The sequence below is a fragment of the Eublepharis macularius genome, chromosome 3, assembly GCF_028583425.1.
Source record: "Eublepharis macularius isolate TG4126 chromosome 3, MPM_Emac_v1.0, whole genome shotgun sequence".
Classification (NCBI taxonomy): Eukaryota; Metazoa; Chordata; class Lepidosauria; order Squamata; family Eublepharidae; genus Eublepharis; species Eublepharis macularius.
In genome coordinates, this window is record NC_072792.1 from 78,906,807 (window position 1) to 78,926,235 (window position 19,429).

General features: G+C 42.7%; 1 protein-coding gene across 1 annotated transcript; it reads right to left on the reverse strand.

The window, feature by feature from the left end:
- Window positions 1–1,245: 1,245 nt before the first annotated feature.
- TASL (TLR adaptor interacting with endolysosomal SLC15A4) lies at window positions 1,246–11,380 on the reverse strand. The gene is made up of 2 exons (XM_054974642.1): window positions 11,336–11,380; window positions 1,246–2,912 (listed from the first exon to the last, which is right to left on the reverse strand). Exon 2 carries the CDS (start codon window positions 2,909–2,911, stop codon window positions 2,030–2,032), a length of 882 nt encoding a protein of 293 aa, XP_054830617.1. The 5' UTR covers window position 2,912; window positions 11,336–11,380; the 3' UTR covers window positions 1,246–2,029.
- Window positions 11,381–19,429: the final 8,049 nt, after the last annotated feature.

Sequence of the window (19,429 nt, forward strand, 5' to 3'; positions counted from 1 at the left end):
ATGGAGTACTCATTTACCGACCTCAAAAGGATGGAAGGCTGAGTCAACCTTGAGCCAGCTACCTGAGCCCGGCTTCTGCCAGGATTGAACTCAAGTTATGAGCAGAGCTTGAGCTGCAGTACTGCTGCTTACCACTCTGCACCATGGGGCTCCATAGTATCTTCCTACAATTTATACAGCTTAGTATCTACCTACAATTTATAGAAAAAGCTGTAGATTCTACACAACAAACAAAATTCTCAAAATAAATATATCCATCCTAGTATCAATGACAAATGATCAAATAATACATATAATACCAAAGTAATTGAAATATATTCTAGTATTTCTTCTAACCAGCATGGAGGCATCCCTGCAACCACCCAAAAAGGTTATGTTGGGGTTCATGGGACTGCATGCACAAAATCCATGTGAGAGATGGGGGCTGTAAAAAATAGGGAACTCAGATGAGATTGAATGAAAAAACTGGCTGAATCCAGCTCCTGATCTGAATTCCTCCCAGCTGCTTTGTATGTTTAAACTAAATGTCTGGAGAACCAATGATAGTTTGCCAGAATAACATGAGTTTGATCTTCTGTTCAATTAAAACAAAAATGGATTTATGAGCGGGCAGGATAAATGACTACAAAATGTGTTCTTGTATTTTGAGGAAAACTAAATAGAAGGCCAGTGGTATCTTAAAGACTAACAAACTTTATTGCAGCATGAGTTTTTCTAAGCTAGATCTCACTTCATTAGATGCATGGAGTGTATAGTCATAGAAGAGATATTTATACTCAAAGTTACAAGCAACAGAAAAGTGGGAGAAAACAAACATTACATCTGATGAAGTGACTTCTGACTTGCAAAATTTCTTTCTGGAATAAATATTCTTAGTTTTTAAGGTTCCACCAAACTTCTGTTTAATTTCCTGGAACAGATTTAACATGGCCACCCATCTGGACATATTTGGAGGAATAATATTTTCATTAAAGGCCCTCATTCTAACTCTGTTTACTTCATTTGTCTCACAGATTTCTCAAACACTGTAGCCTACTAACTTAAGTGCTGGGCTTTGAAAAAAAATATACATGAAATTAAGTCAGCTTAGTCATATCAGATTTACCAGCTTAGAAGCAAGTAAATGAATGGAGCATAGAAGAAACAAAACTGTCTTCATTTGGTCAATCTTTATCTGATCACTGAAACATTTGTTATAATAAAATGTTCAGTCACATGTCACAATGTAAAATTATATTTGCTGAATTATTTTGTAATGAGAAATAGTGGGTTATTATACCCAACAGATGAAAAAAACATCCACTGGGACCTCTAGTTCATAAACGTGGAGCTTGCATGCTCTCTTTACACTGAGAATTCATTGTCATATTACAAACATCATGCTAACTGTTAAATAACATAAATTGAGTATTCAATGCATAGTTAGCAAATATACACATAACATTATAATCTTTGCCAAGCCTCCAAATCAGAGCCTGGGATCAGCTTGCAGTTACATGACAATCAATTAATAAGAAAGATTCTACAAACGTATTATAAGAAAACTTCTATGTCCATTTGAGCCAATTGGCTTAGAAGGGAGTCACAAAGGTTACAATTGGCAAAGTGGTATTAGTTGAATGCTGTAATACAGACTTCTGACAGTGGGGACAAAGATAGAGAAAAAGAGGCTGGAAAGTAATCATAATATTCGATTTATATACCGCCCTTCAGGACAACTTAATGCCCAGTCAGATTGGTTTACAAAGTATGACATTATTCCCACAACAATAATCACCCTGTGTGTTGGGTGGGGCTGAGAGAGCTCCTAGAAGCTGTGACTGACCCAAGGTCACCCAGCTGGCTTCAAGCGGAGGAGTAGGGAATGAGACTCAGTTCTCCAGATTAGAGTCCCATCGCTCTTAACCACTACACCAAGGTATCATTGTAAAAAATGAGAAGATCACCTGGCTCTTCAAAATGCTTCACTAGACAAAAGCTAAACATTACTTTTAAAAATAAGTGTGAGATTTCAAGCTGCAGCCAACCTTTATTTAGTGATAGTGCTAAACTGGGAAATATGGAGACTAGGAGTGCTCATTTCGGTGGAAGCTTTCCCACTGGCTAGCCTCAATAGACAGCTAATGACCATGTCTTTCGCTTTGGTGGTCTTCATGTTCCTCTCTTGTGATAGCTTCATGCTGATTTGATCTACATTGGTCATGATGAATTCTGATGCCAAGATCTGAGTTGGGGATGCGCTGTTGCCCATGCCATCCATGATATATTGTTTGTAGAGCTCCACCAACTTCTCCTCCAAGTAATCATTTAGTATTGAATTAGAGAGGGGCTGCTGATGTTGCATGATGCTGGCTACTCGCCAGCATGATGAATACCTTTGAATTGGCTTCCGGGGAACCTCCACAGGTGGTACTGATATTGAATCCATTGGTGGTGGGATCTCTGATGATTCCAGAAATGGACCAATCCCACTGTCATAATTAAAATCTGTTTTTACCGAGCTCATCGGCATCACCTGGCCCCCAGCAATATGTAGGTCATTGTAGTTCTTGCAAATACTGTTACAAGAAGATGGAACCAGATAAGTGTCTCTGTTTATAGCAGACCCTGTGCAAATTTTCACGGCTGGTGATGTTTGCCTTTCAAATACCGGGTTTTGACTAGCTTGTGTCAGTGTATCCGTCTGTAATCCACTGTTTCCGTTTTCTTTAGAACAGACAGAAAAGATTAATTTTCCAATAGACCTGCACTTCCGAAACAGATTTCTGCCTTGTATTTCCTCAGTGGGTGCAGAGGTGACACCATTTAAACAGGTCATCTCATGTGCTGCCTCTTCTCCTTGCTTGCTGCACAGCTTGTAATTCAAGAGATCATGATAAAGAATTCTGTAGAGATACCCTTCTGACAGCATTCTTTAGAAGAAAGAAAGAAGATTTGTATCAGACAATTGGCATAAACGTTCTCTTTGGGGAAAACACTGTTATTTACAACAAGCCAATCACAAAACATTACATTATTGGCTTCTTTGAATTCTACCACCTGTCTCCAAGTGTATGTTCTTTTCAGTTGGTGATACGCAAACTCTCCTATGTTCATATCTTAATTGGATTCCCAGTTCAAGTGACATCCTCAACATTCAAAAGAAGTTAACTTTTCATTGAGAGCTCTAAATTGGATCAATGTTTAGAACTGTGGTTTGAGAAATATGACTCATGAGTGGAGGAAGGCATCAAATTTCTTGGGCAATTGTATACGCTATGCATCATTATGCCTTGCCCTGCAACTAGCTGCTTGTGGCTGCTAATATTATCACTTTCCATTGATATGTATGTGATATGTGCCTAAAATGTCATGGTCCTTTGCTGACAATAACTAATATATTCATGATGAATAGACCCTTAAATAACCAATAACTGCCAGCCAAAACCATGATCTAGGAGACATCCATTATCCTTAGCCACAAGAATGCACACTTGACTTGAGACAACTTGGTAACCCACAGTGCCATCCTGTGCAAACTGCTAGTTCCACTGAAATCAATTGATTTAGAAGGGCATAACTCTGCTTAGGATGGTACTGCAAAAGATGCAATGCTTGTGCTGTCCCCAAGATATAGTAAACATGTATATAAGCTGGGAATCCACAAGGAATGGCAAGGTGGAGGCACAACTTTGAAACACCCACCACTACCACCGTCCCAAATATCAGAAATTTTCTCAAACATTTTAACAGGCGGATCCTTCTTTTTTGGCCTTCAGTTGATGCTCAGCGAATCTCAACACTCCATCCTTTCTGGAGCAGGTTATCTTTGATTAATTTACAAAGTCATTTTTTCCTGTATGCATAAGGAGTTACCAATATGCAGCGTGCCCATCTTCGTCTGCGGGAGGCCTACTTTTGCTGCTTTCATCATCCACATAGGGTCCAGCCAATTTACTGCTGGAAATGGTGGTGATGATTATGATGATAGTTCCATTTTACATATTAATGGTAATTTTCAGCTATTTGAAAAAAATGCTTACACAATGATAAAATCAAGTTTAAAATAAATATACCCAAATATATTTTTAAAAATATAAAACAATTATTTCAATATGCTCTTTTATTGATTTTATGAATGCACATAAAAGGAAAATCTAGTCACTGAGTAAATTATATTTTATTACTACAAAAATGTATTAACAACAGGCAAACAGATAAAATGTTTACAACAACCCCAGAAGGCAAACCATCTGTTCTTCACTTCTGCTATTATTTACTGCTAACAATATGTTTTGTTAAGGAATCACAAATTATATAGGAAAGAATACAATCTGATGCACTAAGAAAGACTAATATGACATCAAAGAGACTTTGGTCAAGAGCCAATAGAATTTGGGGGTTCGTGAGGGATTAAAATGTAGCTGACAGAATACCCATTCTGAAGTATTTCCTGCTCTGCTATGAGATGGCTTCAAGACTAGATTCAGGAAGTCTGTTCCAAGCACAAGGAATGTTGCAGCAAACAGTACAAATGCATGTGAGAGAATGAGGATGATACAATGAAAGAGATCTGTAGATGAGATGAGTTTGTGTGTAGTAGTACACATAAAATTGGAAATAAGGGAGATGAGAGAACAGACATTGTCAGGGCAGAGTGATTCAGATAAATGTTAGATGATTAAATATAATAACTAAATATAGGGGAGGTAGGAATTGTGGACCCAAGCCTTGTGCAAGCTGCCTGAATGCCTTATTGTGCACTGAGAACTGCTGTCTTCTTCAGTCACCACTGATGGATTTTATATCCAGTCTTCCAGTCAAAATCTGTTGTCACTGCTGCTAAAGTGTAGTTCCTTGTAGTGAATCAGTCGTTTCTTTTTCCCTGCCATATGATGGCAAAGAACTGAAAGAAAATTGTGGGTTTCATTATTCAGGCCTGGGACAGCAGTGGCTCATCTAGTGGACAGATTCAATATTTAATTTGACCAAGTGCCAACCCTGCACAGCCAGACTTCTTGCAATGCATTTTATCCTCTTCAATGTATGATAAGATAGCCAGTCAGGCCAAGGGTGAAATATTGTTGCAGTTAGTAACAGTTTGACAGTGGACTTCCGTTCTTGAAGGAAAAGGGGGAGTAGGGTTGTCCAGGCTGGGAAATTCCTGGAGATTTGGGGAGTGAAGCCTGGAGAGGGTGGGGTTTGGGAAAGGGAGGGACCGTAGCAAGGTATAATGATATAAAGTCCACCTTCCAAGGCAGCCATTTTATCCAGGGGAATTGATCTCTGTGGCTTGGAGATCAGCTGTCATTTCAGGAGATCTCCAGCCACCCCCTGGGGGTTGTCAACCCTAGGGGGAAGACAGAGGGCTAAAGAAAAATGAAGAATACAGTTAGTAAGCAGGTCCCTCAGAGCCTACAGCATGGCAACAAGAATAAAATTGATACCTTCAGGAATCAGACATAGGGAGTTTAGAAGTGAAAGGAGGTGAAAGAGAGTGATGCTAGAATGAGAGATAGACTCTGCAAAGTTCAGTCTTGCTGGTATACAGGTGTACATGATTTCCCTAGCTTTGAAAGGTTTCCAGAGTGGCCAATGCCCTTCTAGCCCTTTGCTCTTGGTAGATCTGTCCTCATACTTCAGTACTTATTTTTACAAGTAGATCATAGTCACTCCTGAAAGAAAAAAGGACACACTGTGAAGTTTGATACCAGGGACTTAAGAATAATTATGGTTGGCTTACTCAGGACCAATTCTAATTTATTCTATAGATATTTCATTAATCTGTAGAGAAACTGAACACAGGTCGGGTTCATAGAACAACCACTTCTTTATATCACAAATTGTGGGTCCTTAGGTCAGCGGATAGGAAAGCCTACCCTGATCGAAAGGGCACTCTGCTCCCCTCTCCTCGTAAATGCTTAACAATGCAACGTGCAGTTCCAGCCGTCCAGGTCAGTAACTGGTTAACTGGATGCCAGCAAAGATAAACATTATTTCCTTGGTCATCAGTCCTTGTGTATGCATGCTGTGCTTAAATAAAGGAGCCACTGCCTGGCTAAAGAGAGACGAGCCTTCGCAGACTGAGGCTCAGAATCGCAACCCTGTGTCGTGTCATTCCTACAAGTGGCGCAGCCGAACAGGGACACCCGCTCACCAACGCCTGGCATAGGCCCCTTTGAGTGCACTCCTTCGTCGCTGTCTCAGTGACCCCTTCATTGGTGAGTATGGGAGGACAATTTTCACATGCCCAGCGCAGGCATATCGAGGAACTCCAGTTCCTGGTTCAGAAGTCCGGCGGGTCCGTGACTTCTAGTCAACTTCGCTCCTTGGTTCAGGAGCTTACTAAGCTCTGCCCCTGGTATCCTGAGGAGGGGTCTCTCCGCCTCAAGGACTGGGAGAAAATCGGCCGGGTTCTCCATGCCCCGCCACGAGCTCATGTAGAATTGTTGCATACCTGGTATCAATGCAGGAATGCAGTGGAGAAGTTTACACCCGTTCCAATTGCTCAATTGTCTAAGGAATGTCCACCAGAGTATGCTGAGGTGCAATTGCTTCCTCCAGTACCGCTCAGCTCTCCCTCCCCTCCAAAACCCTCTGCACCTCCCGGTAAGGATTTTAATCCTCCACCTTCCGCGGGGGGGGGGGGGGGTCCCAAGGCGGCTGGTGAGGGAGGTACTGGAACGAGAACTCAGGCAGGCGAAATCTGAGGATGTGGCAGAATTAACTGAAATGCTTGCTATCTGCCCAGTTCACGTTACTGACCAGGTTGATGCTCAGGGTCGCCAGATTGTGGAGTATAAGCCTCTCTCTTATCCTGTTCTTACTGAGTTAAGGAAAGCGATTCGAGATACGGGATTGCAGAGCAGTTATGTGCAGGGTATGCTTGAGGCTGTCATGCGTAATCATACTCTAGTCCCAGAGGATTGGAAAACCACGATTCGCATGCTTTTAACTCCTGCACAATATGTGGTTTGGGAAAGTGAGTTCCGCCAGCAGTGTTTACTAAGAGGCGCCAATTCTGGTGGAGCTTACACTGCTGAGCAACTCTATGGGGCAGGAAATTTTAGTGACACGAATCATCAGATAGTCTTGCCTGCTGCCACTCTGGAGGTTTCTTCAAATTGTGCCTTTCGCGCTTTTCAGCGTGTCCCCTCCTCTGGCAAACCCTCGCAAACCTTTTCCAGCGTTCACCAAAAAGCCACAGAGCCTTACACAGACTTTGTTAATCACCTGCAGGAAGCCCTCAGGCGTCAAGTTGATAACGCTGATGCTCAAGAGGAGCTGTTACTTAAGTTAGCTAAAGAAAATGCTACCTCTGAGTGCCGAAGGGTTATCACCGGTCTGGGGAACAACCCGGAGTTGGCAGACATGATTAGAGCTTGCCAAGATATAGGAAGTTCCTCTCATCAAGCCTTTTTGCTGGCTGCCGCTCTACGTCAGGGTGTACAACCGACGCCTACCAGCCCAACTTGAACAGGACAGCCCCTCACACTTGTGGCTTTGCAGCAGCTCCTCGGCACCCTTAATTGGGTGAAACCTTATTTTTCTTTCCCTACCAGTCTTTTGAGCCTATTGTTTTTCAGAGCGAAGGTCGCTGGATTACTAAATATTCTGCCAACCAGGCCTCTCCCCAGCGAGCAGAGCTCACTGCTGCTATCCTTGCATTTCACACCTTTGCCCAGCAGCCATTTAATCTCATCTCTGACTCCCACTATGTTTGTAAGCCAATCAGCTGTCTTCCTGGTGCTTATCTGGCTCCCCGCATCGATTCTAATCTTATGGCTCTGTTCCTCACTCTAAAATCTCTCCTTGAACAGCGTTCTTGTCCCTTTCATGTTGCCCATATTCGAAGTCATACCTCCTTGCCTGGACCTTTATCAGAAGGCAATGCTCGTGCTGATACTGCTGTCCATTCTCTGTTTTCTGATCCCATCTCCAGTCATCAATTTTTTTCACCAGAATGCCAAAGGCCTCGCTCAGTTATTTAATATTCCTCTATCAGAAGCCCAAGCCATTGTATCAGCGTGCCCGCACTGTGCTGGCTTTTCTCACGTCCCTGAAGGGGGGGTCAACCCTCATGGCCTAGGGCCCAATGCACTTTGGCAAATGGATGTGACTCATGTTCCTGACCTCTCCCCATGGAAGTTTGTTCATGTATCTATCGATACCTTTTCTGGGGCGCTTTGGGCCACTCCTCAGCGGGGAGAAACTGCTTCTCATGTTATTTCCCATCTCCTCGCTGCCATCACTGTTTTAGGCCGTCCACAGCGGTTAAAAACTGATAATGCCCCTGCTTACTGTTCTTCTACCCTTCAGCAGTTCTGTGATCAATGGAATATTTGTCTTTCTCATGGCATCCCATATAACTCCACGGGTCAAGCTATTGTTGAACGGGCTAATCGTTCCTTCAAAACCCTGCTGCAAAAACAATTAAAACAGGGGAAATATAGAACCCCCAATTTGGCAAACATTACACAGCAAGTCCCTTTTGCCTGCCCTAAAGGAAAGGAAGAGCATGCTGGGAAGCTCTTGATTAAGAGAAGGGAGAGTAGTACTCATAGGGAAACACAGCAGAGCTAACTCATTCCCTTTTACCAAGGAGAGGAAATAAACATCAATAATTTTACAAATAGAAAGTGTCCCTGCTAATTTTTGCATAACAGTCAAATGGTTAGAATTAATTCACTCATTATTGAATTTCTTCTGTATTGCTGCATGCCATGTCAATCTACAGCTACTCTGCTTTTAGGCACTGTAGAAGGGTCTTGATTTATCAATGTCTTACTATATAGGGCCAAGCTACACATGACGAATGACACTTGAACAGCAAGTGTATTTCTCCCTGTTCACTTGCCCTCCACTCAATCCACTTGCCGTTCAAGTGTCATTCGTCATGTGTAGCTTGGCCCACAGTCAAATAGATACAAGGCACACATGAGACATACATAAGTACAGACATACCTATGACCTTTACTGTTCTGTTATAGTTGTATTCCTTGCAAAATAGAAGGTGAATTTGGCCTATTACAGTATTCACAGTAACATGAAGAGAGCATATTAAAATTTCTTTGCATATGGTTTAGCTTTAGTTTTCACATGAGTTTTTAGCATGGTAAAGTAACCAAGGTGACATTTATATGACATTTTCACACAGCGCCAGTATGGTATGGTTAGAGTATTGGACTAGGATCTGGGATACCCAGGTTTGAATCTCTACTATGCCCTAAAAGCTTTCTGGGTGACCTTGGGCCAGTCGCTCTCTCTCAGCCTAACCTACCTCACTAGATAAAATGAAGGAGATATGTTGTAAGTTGCTTCGGAGAGAAAGGTGGAACATGAATGAAGTCACTAAAGTATAAACAAATAAAGAAGGAAAGAAAGAAAATGTCTTCTGAGCATAACTCTATGATCTGTGATCTACCATACGAACCTGCCCTATTGTTGAGAACTTTATCAGAGACCATTTTGTGTATGCACCCTACCAAGGGTTGCCTGGGGGCCAAATCAGAGGATTGGGTGGGGCGGCAGATGCTTATTTCATGTGCATGCTCCTTCATGCTACTACATCTCCAGCAGATGATGTAATTTCCAGCATAATGCAAAAGTGACAGTTCAAACTGGGAGCCAGCTTATAGTTTGGGGCCGATTTTTAGAGAATCAAACCCCAGCAAGACCAATTGCTTCCACATCACACTGGAAATTACATCATCAACCAGTGATGAGGGAGCCACACACCCAGTTTAGTTGCATACCTCCCAGTACTCTGTACTGGTTCCCACACCTTTTCTCCCCTGCTGTCCAGGTGAGCAGTGGCAGGTAGCAGCAGCTGGCAGCAATGAGGGGTGAGGGACTAGTTGGCAGCAGCTGGCAGTGGTTAGGGGAAGGGGACTGGAAAACTTGACCTGCGATGAGTGGCTCTTGAGATACCTCACTTACAGAACTCCTTCTCTCAATAGAGACTATTCTTGAGATTTACGTTTTTATGACAAAACTATTGTTTTTGTATATTCTGTGGCCTTTGTTTTCAGCTGCTACAGCTTTATTCCTATCCAATGGGGTCATGAGGGCTGGGGTTTGGGATGGAAGTCCAGAGCTTCAGTTCTGGGAGCTTGATGGGTGGAGGAGGGGGCAGGCTGTAGCTTTGCATCTGAAGTATACATTACTGTCTAAGGGGGAGCTCCATAAGACTATTAAACATCAATAACTAAGTCTAGAGTCTAAAATTGCCTAACTTCACCACTGTTGCTACTTGAATGATATTACTGTTGGCTCTCACTTAGGTAACTGGGATGATTTTTTTTTATGTGTGTGTGTTTGTTTAACAAGGGGGCAAGGGCCTGCCAAAATCTCAGCAGTCAGAGGGGTGGTAGTGTCAGATTTCCGGGGGATGGGGAGGAGCTTCAGGCACCTGCTTCACTCCCAGCCCCCAGCCCCTCCCCACAACAAGCTGCCTTATGAACTGATTTTAATTAGTTGCAATTTAGGTGGTTTTTTTCATTCTCAGAACAATTAGTGGATGAAGTAAAAATTATTTTTTATTTATTTTGCTTCATGAATATCCCATTTTTCTCCCAGTGAAGACCCAAAATAGTTTACATAGTTATCCTCTCTTCCAATTAACTGAGAGTATGTGACTGGCCCAAAGTCACCCAATAAGCTTCCATGAAATCATGTGCAGGTTTTCTAAAGCAAGTTTATTTTTCTGTTGGAGAAGGGTGAGGATTTCTGTAATGGTCATCTACTGTTGGAAAGAGAAGGCATGAATATAACAATGCAGCAATATAGACACATCATCTGAAGGGTAATTATGTATATACCCAGGGCTTTTTTTCAGGGGGAACGCGGGGGGGATGGAGTTCTGGCACCTCTTGAAAATACTTGGCAATAGTGCTTGAAAATAATATGATTTCAAAGAATCCTGTGTGTTTCTTCCTCATTTCCCTCTTGGAGTTCCACCACCTCTTTTCCCTGTATATACCAGTTAGATAACTACATAGTCAAAAGGCTGCTATCCATATCTTTAAGACACATAGAAGATAGCTGTCTACTCATGAAATGAAGGCAGATAAAAAGATTAAAACATTCTCATTCCCCCACCATTAACAAGCACTGTTAATTGTCTACAGAAACTCACCAATCATTCTTAATAGCACATATTTAATTTGAACCAGGGTTCTTCAATTGAACTACATTGTATTTTGGGTCGTAGGCATAAGCTTTGTAAATCTAGGTTGTTCTTCACTGAAATCTTCTGAACTGATTCATAGAGTATGTGCCACAAAAAGAAAAAGTAAATAAATCAAGACAGAGGCAAGAAAAACAATCTATATAGGGAAATTGCAGTTTCACATACCTTCAAGAACTGTGCAGTTCCTTCAAGTCAATGAATATGTAGTAGTGAGCGATAAAGTGCAGAAATGTCTCACAGCTCTTTACCTGTCCGAAAAGCTTCTAGTACAATGCACTCACCCCGTTTCTGAATGTAACGAGTAAAAATTCTCCTTTACAGTCATGCACATGGCAAATGTTTTGTCTTCAGTGCTTAGTGATACAGGGATCTTAAATGGAAAGTCCCTATGTAAGGCAGAAGAGGAGGTTTGTAACTCACTTATTGGTGACAAAATCTTCCTTCCTCTTTTTGTTACCACATGAAACTCTTTTCTGGAACTGTCCGTTATTAAAATAGTTTGTTGCTACATGATATGCTTTTGTTGGTCTACCCAGATTCTCAGATTGTAGTCCCCGCAATTTTTTTAAAAAAAAATTACCAGCCTGTTTACCATCCAGAACTACATGAGCAGATAACATTTTGCAGTCAAAAGACAGTGGTGAAACAAGGGCTAAAAAGTAAGTCTAAACTACAGTCAGGTGGAACTAATGTTGCTTCCTTTTGATTCTAAGGCTTGTGACAGCAAAGTTTGTGATAATATTGGAGTTGCGGATACAATTACAACATTATAAAAACAAACTTTGGGAGTTCTCAGGCCTGTGTGCTATCACCTTTCTTTTCCTCGTTTTCCAAACCTGTAAAATTTACACTGTGGTATATCACTCTGAAGTAATTGGTAGATACCATCTGTGACTTGTTTGTGATTTTATTCTTTATCTTGTATTTAATGGTAACCCACTTCTATACACATACACAAGCCGAAATTACACACAGAACTCACTGATTAGGTTTGTTAAAGCAGGTTCCAGAATGCTGAACCAAAATAGAAACTAAATTGAAATTAGTCTCTCCAGCTAAAACATCTGTGTTTTGTTTCATTTCATACCTTTGGCACTGAACAGGCTCATCCTGCAGGGTAGCACAGCAGCTTATTTTCCTGAACAGCACTAATCAGATCCCAAGAGAAAAGAGACCTTATGTTATTAATTAACTCTGTTGTCAGGAAGGGGAAATGAGGCAATGTGCATGAGTGTATCCCCCCCCCCCCCGGCCACCAATCAGGTCCTTGCAAGGGGAGCCCCCTCCCTTCCTTGCTTATCAGCTTTGAAAACATTGGGACGGGAGACTTCAATCATAGGCTGCAATTCGAAAGACACTTCTCTGGGTGCAAGCACTAGTGCATAACATGAGACTTACATCTGAGTAGACTTGTTTAGGATTATTCTCCCCCTTTCAAAAACAATCCTACCTGCCCCCAGAACAAAAGGAAAATGTATGGAGGTGGAGGGTTCAGCCAATCATTCTGCTTACCTGTCTGCACTTGGGTGATGGAGAAAATTGGCAGCAAGAACACCCCTTTTTGCAGAGGAAAACTGACCATCAAAAGGAAGGATTTCGATTTGACCCTCATTGTGGAAACAAAGAACAAGGAAACATGAAACCAACAGGCAACAGCAGAATGCAAAGGAAAGAAGTTATTGGGACCATAGAAAAAGAAACAAAGTGAACATGAAGGAAGACTGCTTTTGCACATGTTGCGGCACTCTCTTACTTGGGAATGCCCTGCTGCTGTTGCTCTACCCACCAATACTTGCTTTCTATAAGTCCTCTGTGTGCGTGCGTGTGTGCGTGTGTGTACGTGTGTTATTGTGCTTGAGGAAAAACTCAATAGATCTGCCATTTAGACTGGGGAGAGGGAGTAATGGTTGGTGCTGCTTTTCCGCAGAACGTCATTTATGCACCCATCCCTGCAAACAACAGCATGTAATTTGCACATGTGGTGAAAACACGAGCAGTGGACCAAAATGAAAAAAACAAATTGATCAATTCTGAGCTGGGACTAGCCCAGTTGGAACAAACTAGTAATGAAATAGGATTGTTCTGGAACCCCTCGAACCAAAACTGAAATGGAAACTTTCTCAATGCACACCCCTGTGCCTAATCACAGCGATCTGCCAAAACTTTTATTTCTGTTCACCCACTGGCTAGTGAAACTAAAATGCCCTTTGCCTGTGTATTGGCAAAATGCTTTTTAAAGATCCCAGTGAGTGGGATCAATGTTGCTGGCCCTCCAGTTTTTGCACAATCAAAATATATCTCCTGTTAAAAATTAGTTGTTACTCAGGAAATTGATTCATCTTCTAAAAAAGAGCAACGTGGAGATGCTTTGACTATGGCTACTGGCAGGACTAAAGCATAGCTCTTCTTGCTTACCCAAGGTAGGCAGTTACTTGTACAATAAATGTTTGCCTGACAATATCTTTGCTAATGGAAGGGAAGTGTTAATAAAGAGCAGAAAAAGGGGAAATGAGGAAAACAGTGTTGCGCTGTGAGGAAGCCTACTTCTAGGGGTGGAGGAAGAATCTCCCTGGCCAGGCTGCTCAGGAGCCTAATTGCAGCTCTCCTCAGGCAGTGGATATTCCTGGTTCCAAAAGCTGAGAAGCTCATGCCTCTTTCTAAAGTGCATGTCAGTGCTGTATATCCAGAAGGTGAATGTTTTATTTCCTCAGACAGCTGCCATAAAGTAAGGAATAGCAAAGTCTCTCGCAATTGTATGTAAGAAGTATGACAGAATATAGCAGGCTTCTTGCTTGAAGATGTGTCTGCCATACTAAGTTTATCTTACAGGGCAGTGTTTTACAAATTGGGGACCCGGTTCCCCAATAAATAAATAAATAAAGCCAATAGAAAAGGGTTACCCTTTGCAATGTCATTGAACTTCTGCCTGCTTCTCCTGTTACTGGAAGTGGTCTCATTGCAGTAAATATGATTTGTTGGGGAATTAGCAAGCAAGGAAGACAGCTGTATGAGAGGCAGTAACCACATGGACCGTATCACCAGCTTTAACTGAGTCCCCTCCACAATAAAACAAGTGAGTCTGGTGCTTAATATCAAATAATAACTTCTATTGAACACAAGAACTTCATGCACATACACACAAATTACTGGGGGAAATAATTACACACACACACAGAGTCCTAGGAAATGTAGCCAGAAATTGGGAATAGAGAGAGGGAGTAAATATCCTATCCTGGACAAGGGGTCAAGTCCATGGAGGAAGAGAGTAGCTTCGAACGCCAGCATCCTCAGCCAAGAAAGCAAGAGGCTTAGGGAAGTCCCGCAGTCATCCAGGTAGTGTACTATGTCCCGGCAGTGAAGCCAGTGAGTGCTTGGGACAATGGCCAGTTGTATTGTCCACTCAAGGAAGGAGCTGAAGTGTTCAAATGCGGGACATGATATGGAGCACCCCATGGGGAGTGCCTGATCCATGTAAAACTGCCCCTCAAATGAAAAACTCAACAGCTCGAAGTCCTCGGGATGCACTAACAAAAGACATAATGCCAACTTAATGTCACATTTGGCCAATTCTGCCCCAACCCCAAAGCGCTGGACAACTTGAATGGCCTGGTCAAAGGACGTATAATGAATAGATCAAAAGTGCTCTGGTATAGCATCGTTGACTGAGTCCCCTCTAGGGTGAGACAGATAATGAATAATCTGAAATTCATCAGCCAGCTTCTTTGGGACCACCCCCAAGGGAGAAACCCACACCTGGGGGATGAAGGGCTGCAAAGTGGCTGAACACGCTGCCCTCAGCACATTCCTTTGCAATTTTTTGTCGCACAACCCCTTCTATGCCGACAACCGAACACAGGTTAACTGACATGAAAGGGGCTCTGGGGCCCTGGAACGGGATTCTGAATCCCTCAGTAAATCTCTCCCATTGGTATCTTGCATCTTCTCAACTGGGGTATACATCCAACAGCTGCTTCATTTCCTTCAGCTTTATGAGGCTTGGACCCTTTCCCACTTGCTGGGAACTTCCTCCACCAATTCCACCTTGCTTACCCACCTGGCACTGCCTCTTACATGCTGGGAAAGCATGTGGACCCCTGCATACTGGGCACTCATGTCTGAATTTACAGAACTTTCTGGAGCACACCCCTTGGGAAGCAAATTCCCAGCAAAGCAGCCGGGGTTGAACCAGCTGCCATGCAGGTATGAGGATGGCTGTAAAGTGGGCGGCTGAAAAGTGTGAGAGACCTGTTGTATCAAGTGACCACTGTCAGAGCAGTCGTCAGCATTAGTTTTGCCATGGAAATTACTTGCAGCCACAGCTGCTGGTGAATCTGGACCCATGGTAAAATGGGATTGAGAGCAGCCCTCATACAGAACTCCTTGTCATATTGAAGCCAAGCAGCCCAGCGAAGTCCGTGTATCCCTTATATATGATGTCTGCATATTAGAATAGGGCTGCACCCCTCCAAGGCTGAGCCCTAGCAACGACTCCAGCATATATAAAGAACCCAGGCAACCAACTGGCCCAAGTATGATGAACCTTCCTATGCATCAAGCATCCCTTGTCCCTATCATCTAAGTCTTCCTTATCCTTCCTCTCCAACTCCCTGAAGAGAAAGGTGAAGACATCGACATACTCACCACATAGGATCTTATCCCAAGTAGCCTGGGTGAGATAATCACCCAGGGGCAGGACAGTGTCCCCAAAAGCCAAAGCCTTAAATGGAACTGACCCATGAAAGGTCAGGTCATACTGGGAAGTGGGCCAGCCAACCCATGGGAATGAGTACCATGGTTCCATTGCCCCATGGACGGACTGAACCAGCCCTCCTGTCCTGGTAGCATCGGAACTGAAGTTTGAGACTGCTGCACGTTCACAGCACTGCTATATGGGCTCCTCCAAGCTGGCTGCCCCCAAGACAACCATATTGATGGCTGAGAAATGCCCTGAGACATACTAACCTGTGCCTCCTGTAAGTGAGTGGCACCTGAGGGCACAGGGGCAGCAGGCTTACCCCAGGGCCCTGCAGACCCTTGTTGGAGCCAGTAGGACTTACTTTCAAAATCCCCTTGGTCAATGACAACTGCTATGGGCGCTGGCTCCGGCACATCCTCAGGGATATCAGCAACTGCATCCAGTTCCCTCTGAGTTCCACGGCCTTCTCCAGTCACACCACCAGATGTACCTTCTAAAGCAGAAAGATGAGATAAGATATCACGCTGAAAGGCTGCAGCAGAGGTAGGCTTAGCAGCCCTCTGCCTCTACACTCTGCTTGACCCAGAAGCTGACACCTTTTTGTCTTGTTCCAGTGCAGCAATCCTAGTAAGTATATCTCGTCTATTTGATATCTCATCATCCAATGAGGACAGAACAGGTAATGCTCTTTTGGGGCAGGATGCTTGGCAGACTGCTTCCCCTTAGATTGACCTCTCCTTTTTTAGGTGGCATGGCTCCCCACACACAGGACTAACAATAACTTTTAATACAACTGCCACCCCTAAAATGGCTGCCCACTTAATGCCACAAAATGACCACCTCAAGCCATATCCAAGATGGCCATCAAACCTACACAAAATGGCTGCCAATGAAACACAGCCGCACAAACAACCCAAAGCTAATATGGCCACCAGTTAACTCCCCAGGCCTAGCAAAATAGGCAATAGTAGGACCCAGCAATGCAGCAAAAGCCCTTATTGGGCAAGCCCAGCCTTCTTCAGGCTAGGGGCTCTTTCCCAATCCCACAGGGGGCCCACTTAAGTAGAGGGGCCTAATAGTTGACCCCACCTTAAGGGGAAATTCAGGGCCAATACAGAAGAGGTATGGGTGGTTGTTTTACCCAACCGACAAAATGCTCCCCTTTTACACCAGCCCCTGGGGACTATTAATGATAAGGGGCCAAATTCCTTTGCCTTCTGGCACTGCAATGAGCCTGCAGGCCTGGCAGCCCACAGCTGTACTCGGCCACTCACAGATGTGCCAGATGGCTCACAACAACTGCATGCTGCTGCGCCTCTGTTCCCAGTCAAGCCGAGCCATTCTTAGCTGCAGCACGCTGCTCTCAACCATGTTAGGCTGCTCTCAGCCATGCTGAGCCGCATACAACTGCGCTGCACCACCCACAGCGACACACTAGCCCCCGCCACGCTATGCCACTATTTGACCACCTGCCCTCCTCCAAAAGGCAGAGCCACTTCTGTGCCACTCTCAGCTGCCAAAGGCCACTTGTCAGAGCCCAGGTCACTTCCAGCAGCAATGTGCTGCCTCAGCAAAACTTGCTTGGGAAAAGAGCAAAGATGCACTCTTCGGCCAAGCTAAAGACCAGTTGCGTAGGAACAGGGGTGGAGTCATCTTATATACTCTCTGCCCCTTCCTCAATCCCTGTATGCCAGGAGAGCATCTGTTGCTCTTCCTCCGGTGGGGAGGTAAAAGGGGGTCCCTGACCTCATGCAGTTCAATGAAACGGAAGAGAACAACAAAAAAGGAAGAAGAAAAGATCTGTTCCACAAGATCCAAGAAATGAAAGTGTAATTCAAGCCATGGCTAGTGATGCCAAAAGAGCAAAACAGAAATACATTATCTGGTTGGGGGGGGGGGAATCAAGAAACTGTTGAAACAATACAGTGAAGAACTATACAGAAGAGATGAAGATGACAGATTCTTTCAAAGAAGAATCTTTTGATGAAGAACTTGCAATTTTAGAAAGTGAAGAGAAATTTGCACTCAAAGCAATTGGGAGAAACAAATCATCAGGAGTAGTTGAGATATCAATACAAATATTTCAAGCTATAGAAACTGAATCCATCAAAATCCTAACAAAAATATGCCAACAAATATGGAAAACAAACAGTGGAAACAAACTAATATGGAAAGCAATAGCCCTCAGACTGGAAATGTTCAATCTACATTCCTATTCAGAAAAAAGAAGATGTCAAAGTCTGCAGCAACTATCGGACCATTGCATTAATTTCCCATGCAAGCAAAGTTGTCGTAAACCCATGTCTGAAACAGATATTGGTTGTACAAGGGAAACAGGCCTGATAGTTGCTTTATTTTCATATTTTCAAAACAAGTTACTTACTTAGCTAAGTTCTCAATGTACATCCTGAATAGAAATAAGATACAATAGTTGGATCGATGCACAGGATAAAATCTTACAACAGATCACTGATTTGCAACATGTATTCCATAGGAGACTTCTAAAGCTCTGAGCAGAGCTCATGTCATACCATACGGAAGTGCCAATTCCAAAGATTTTTGGTATGGTCATTTGAGTTTCATATCACAGAGCCTATATTAGATAACCACATCTAAAGACCTCTGAATCTCTCAGACTTGGGTTGCATGAGACTATCTAATCTTTCAGAAAGCACTTTAGTGATATTCTTAAAATTGTATTTTATCTTTTAGAGCTAAGATAAATGGGCTAAGGAATGACAACATGTATGTTTACTTGCTTCTGATATCTTTGATATATGGAACATTTTTTGTATGTTTGTAATCCTTGTATATTTGATTTTTTCATGGTTGATTAGGCTAATTTTAAATAAAAGTCTTAAAAACAATGAGTGGGTTTTTTGGTTGGGATACACGATTTTCATTTTACACCTGGAATAAAGTTCTAGTTTCTTTTCAATCAGAAGGCTGTTAGCCTGTAAGAAGGAGATTGAAGAAGAGAACAACCTTTTAAATACAGTCCTGTGGTTTAGTGGTTAGAGCATTTTTTAAATAGACAAAGAGACACTTTTGTTTCTACATGTTTATTTTTAAAAATGCTCCCCGCACCACCACCCCACTCTACCCCTGCACAGGAGAGATAACACTTTGCTACAAACTGATGCTCAAAATTTTACAATAAAAATTCTCATCATATATGAAATGAGAAATGCCCTATGTTCAAGCTGAACTTAGAAAAGGAAGAGGTCCTGAAGATCATATTGTAAATTTATGTTGGTTACTGGAGTGTACCAGAGAATTTCAGAAGAAAATCAGCCTGAATTTTATAGATTACAGAAAAACTTTTGACTGTGTGGCTCATGAAAAGCTATAGACGGTGTTAAAAGAAATGGATGTGACATAGAATATTATTGTTTTGATACACAACCTGTACTCTGGACAGGAAGCTACTGTTAGGACAGAATATGGGTAAATAGAATGGTTTCCAATTGACGAGGTGTCAGACAAGGATGCATATTATCTCCTAATCTGTTCAATTTATATGTAGAACATATCATATGGAAACTGGACTAGATTTAAATGAA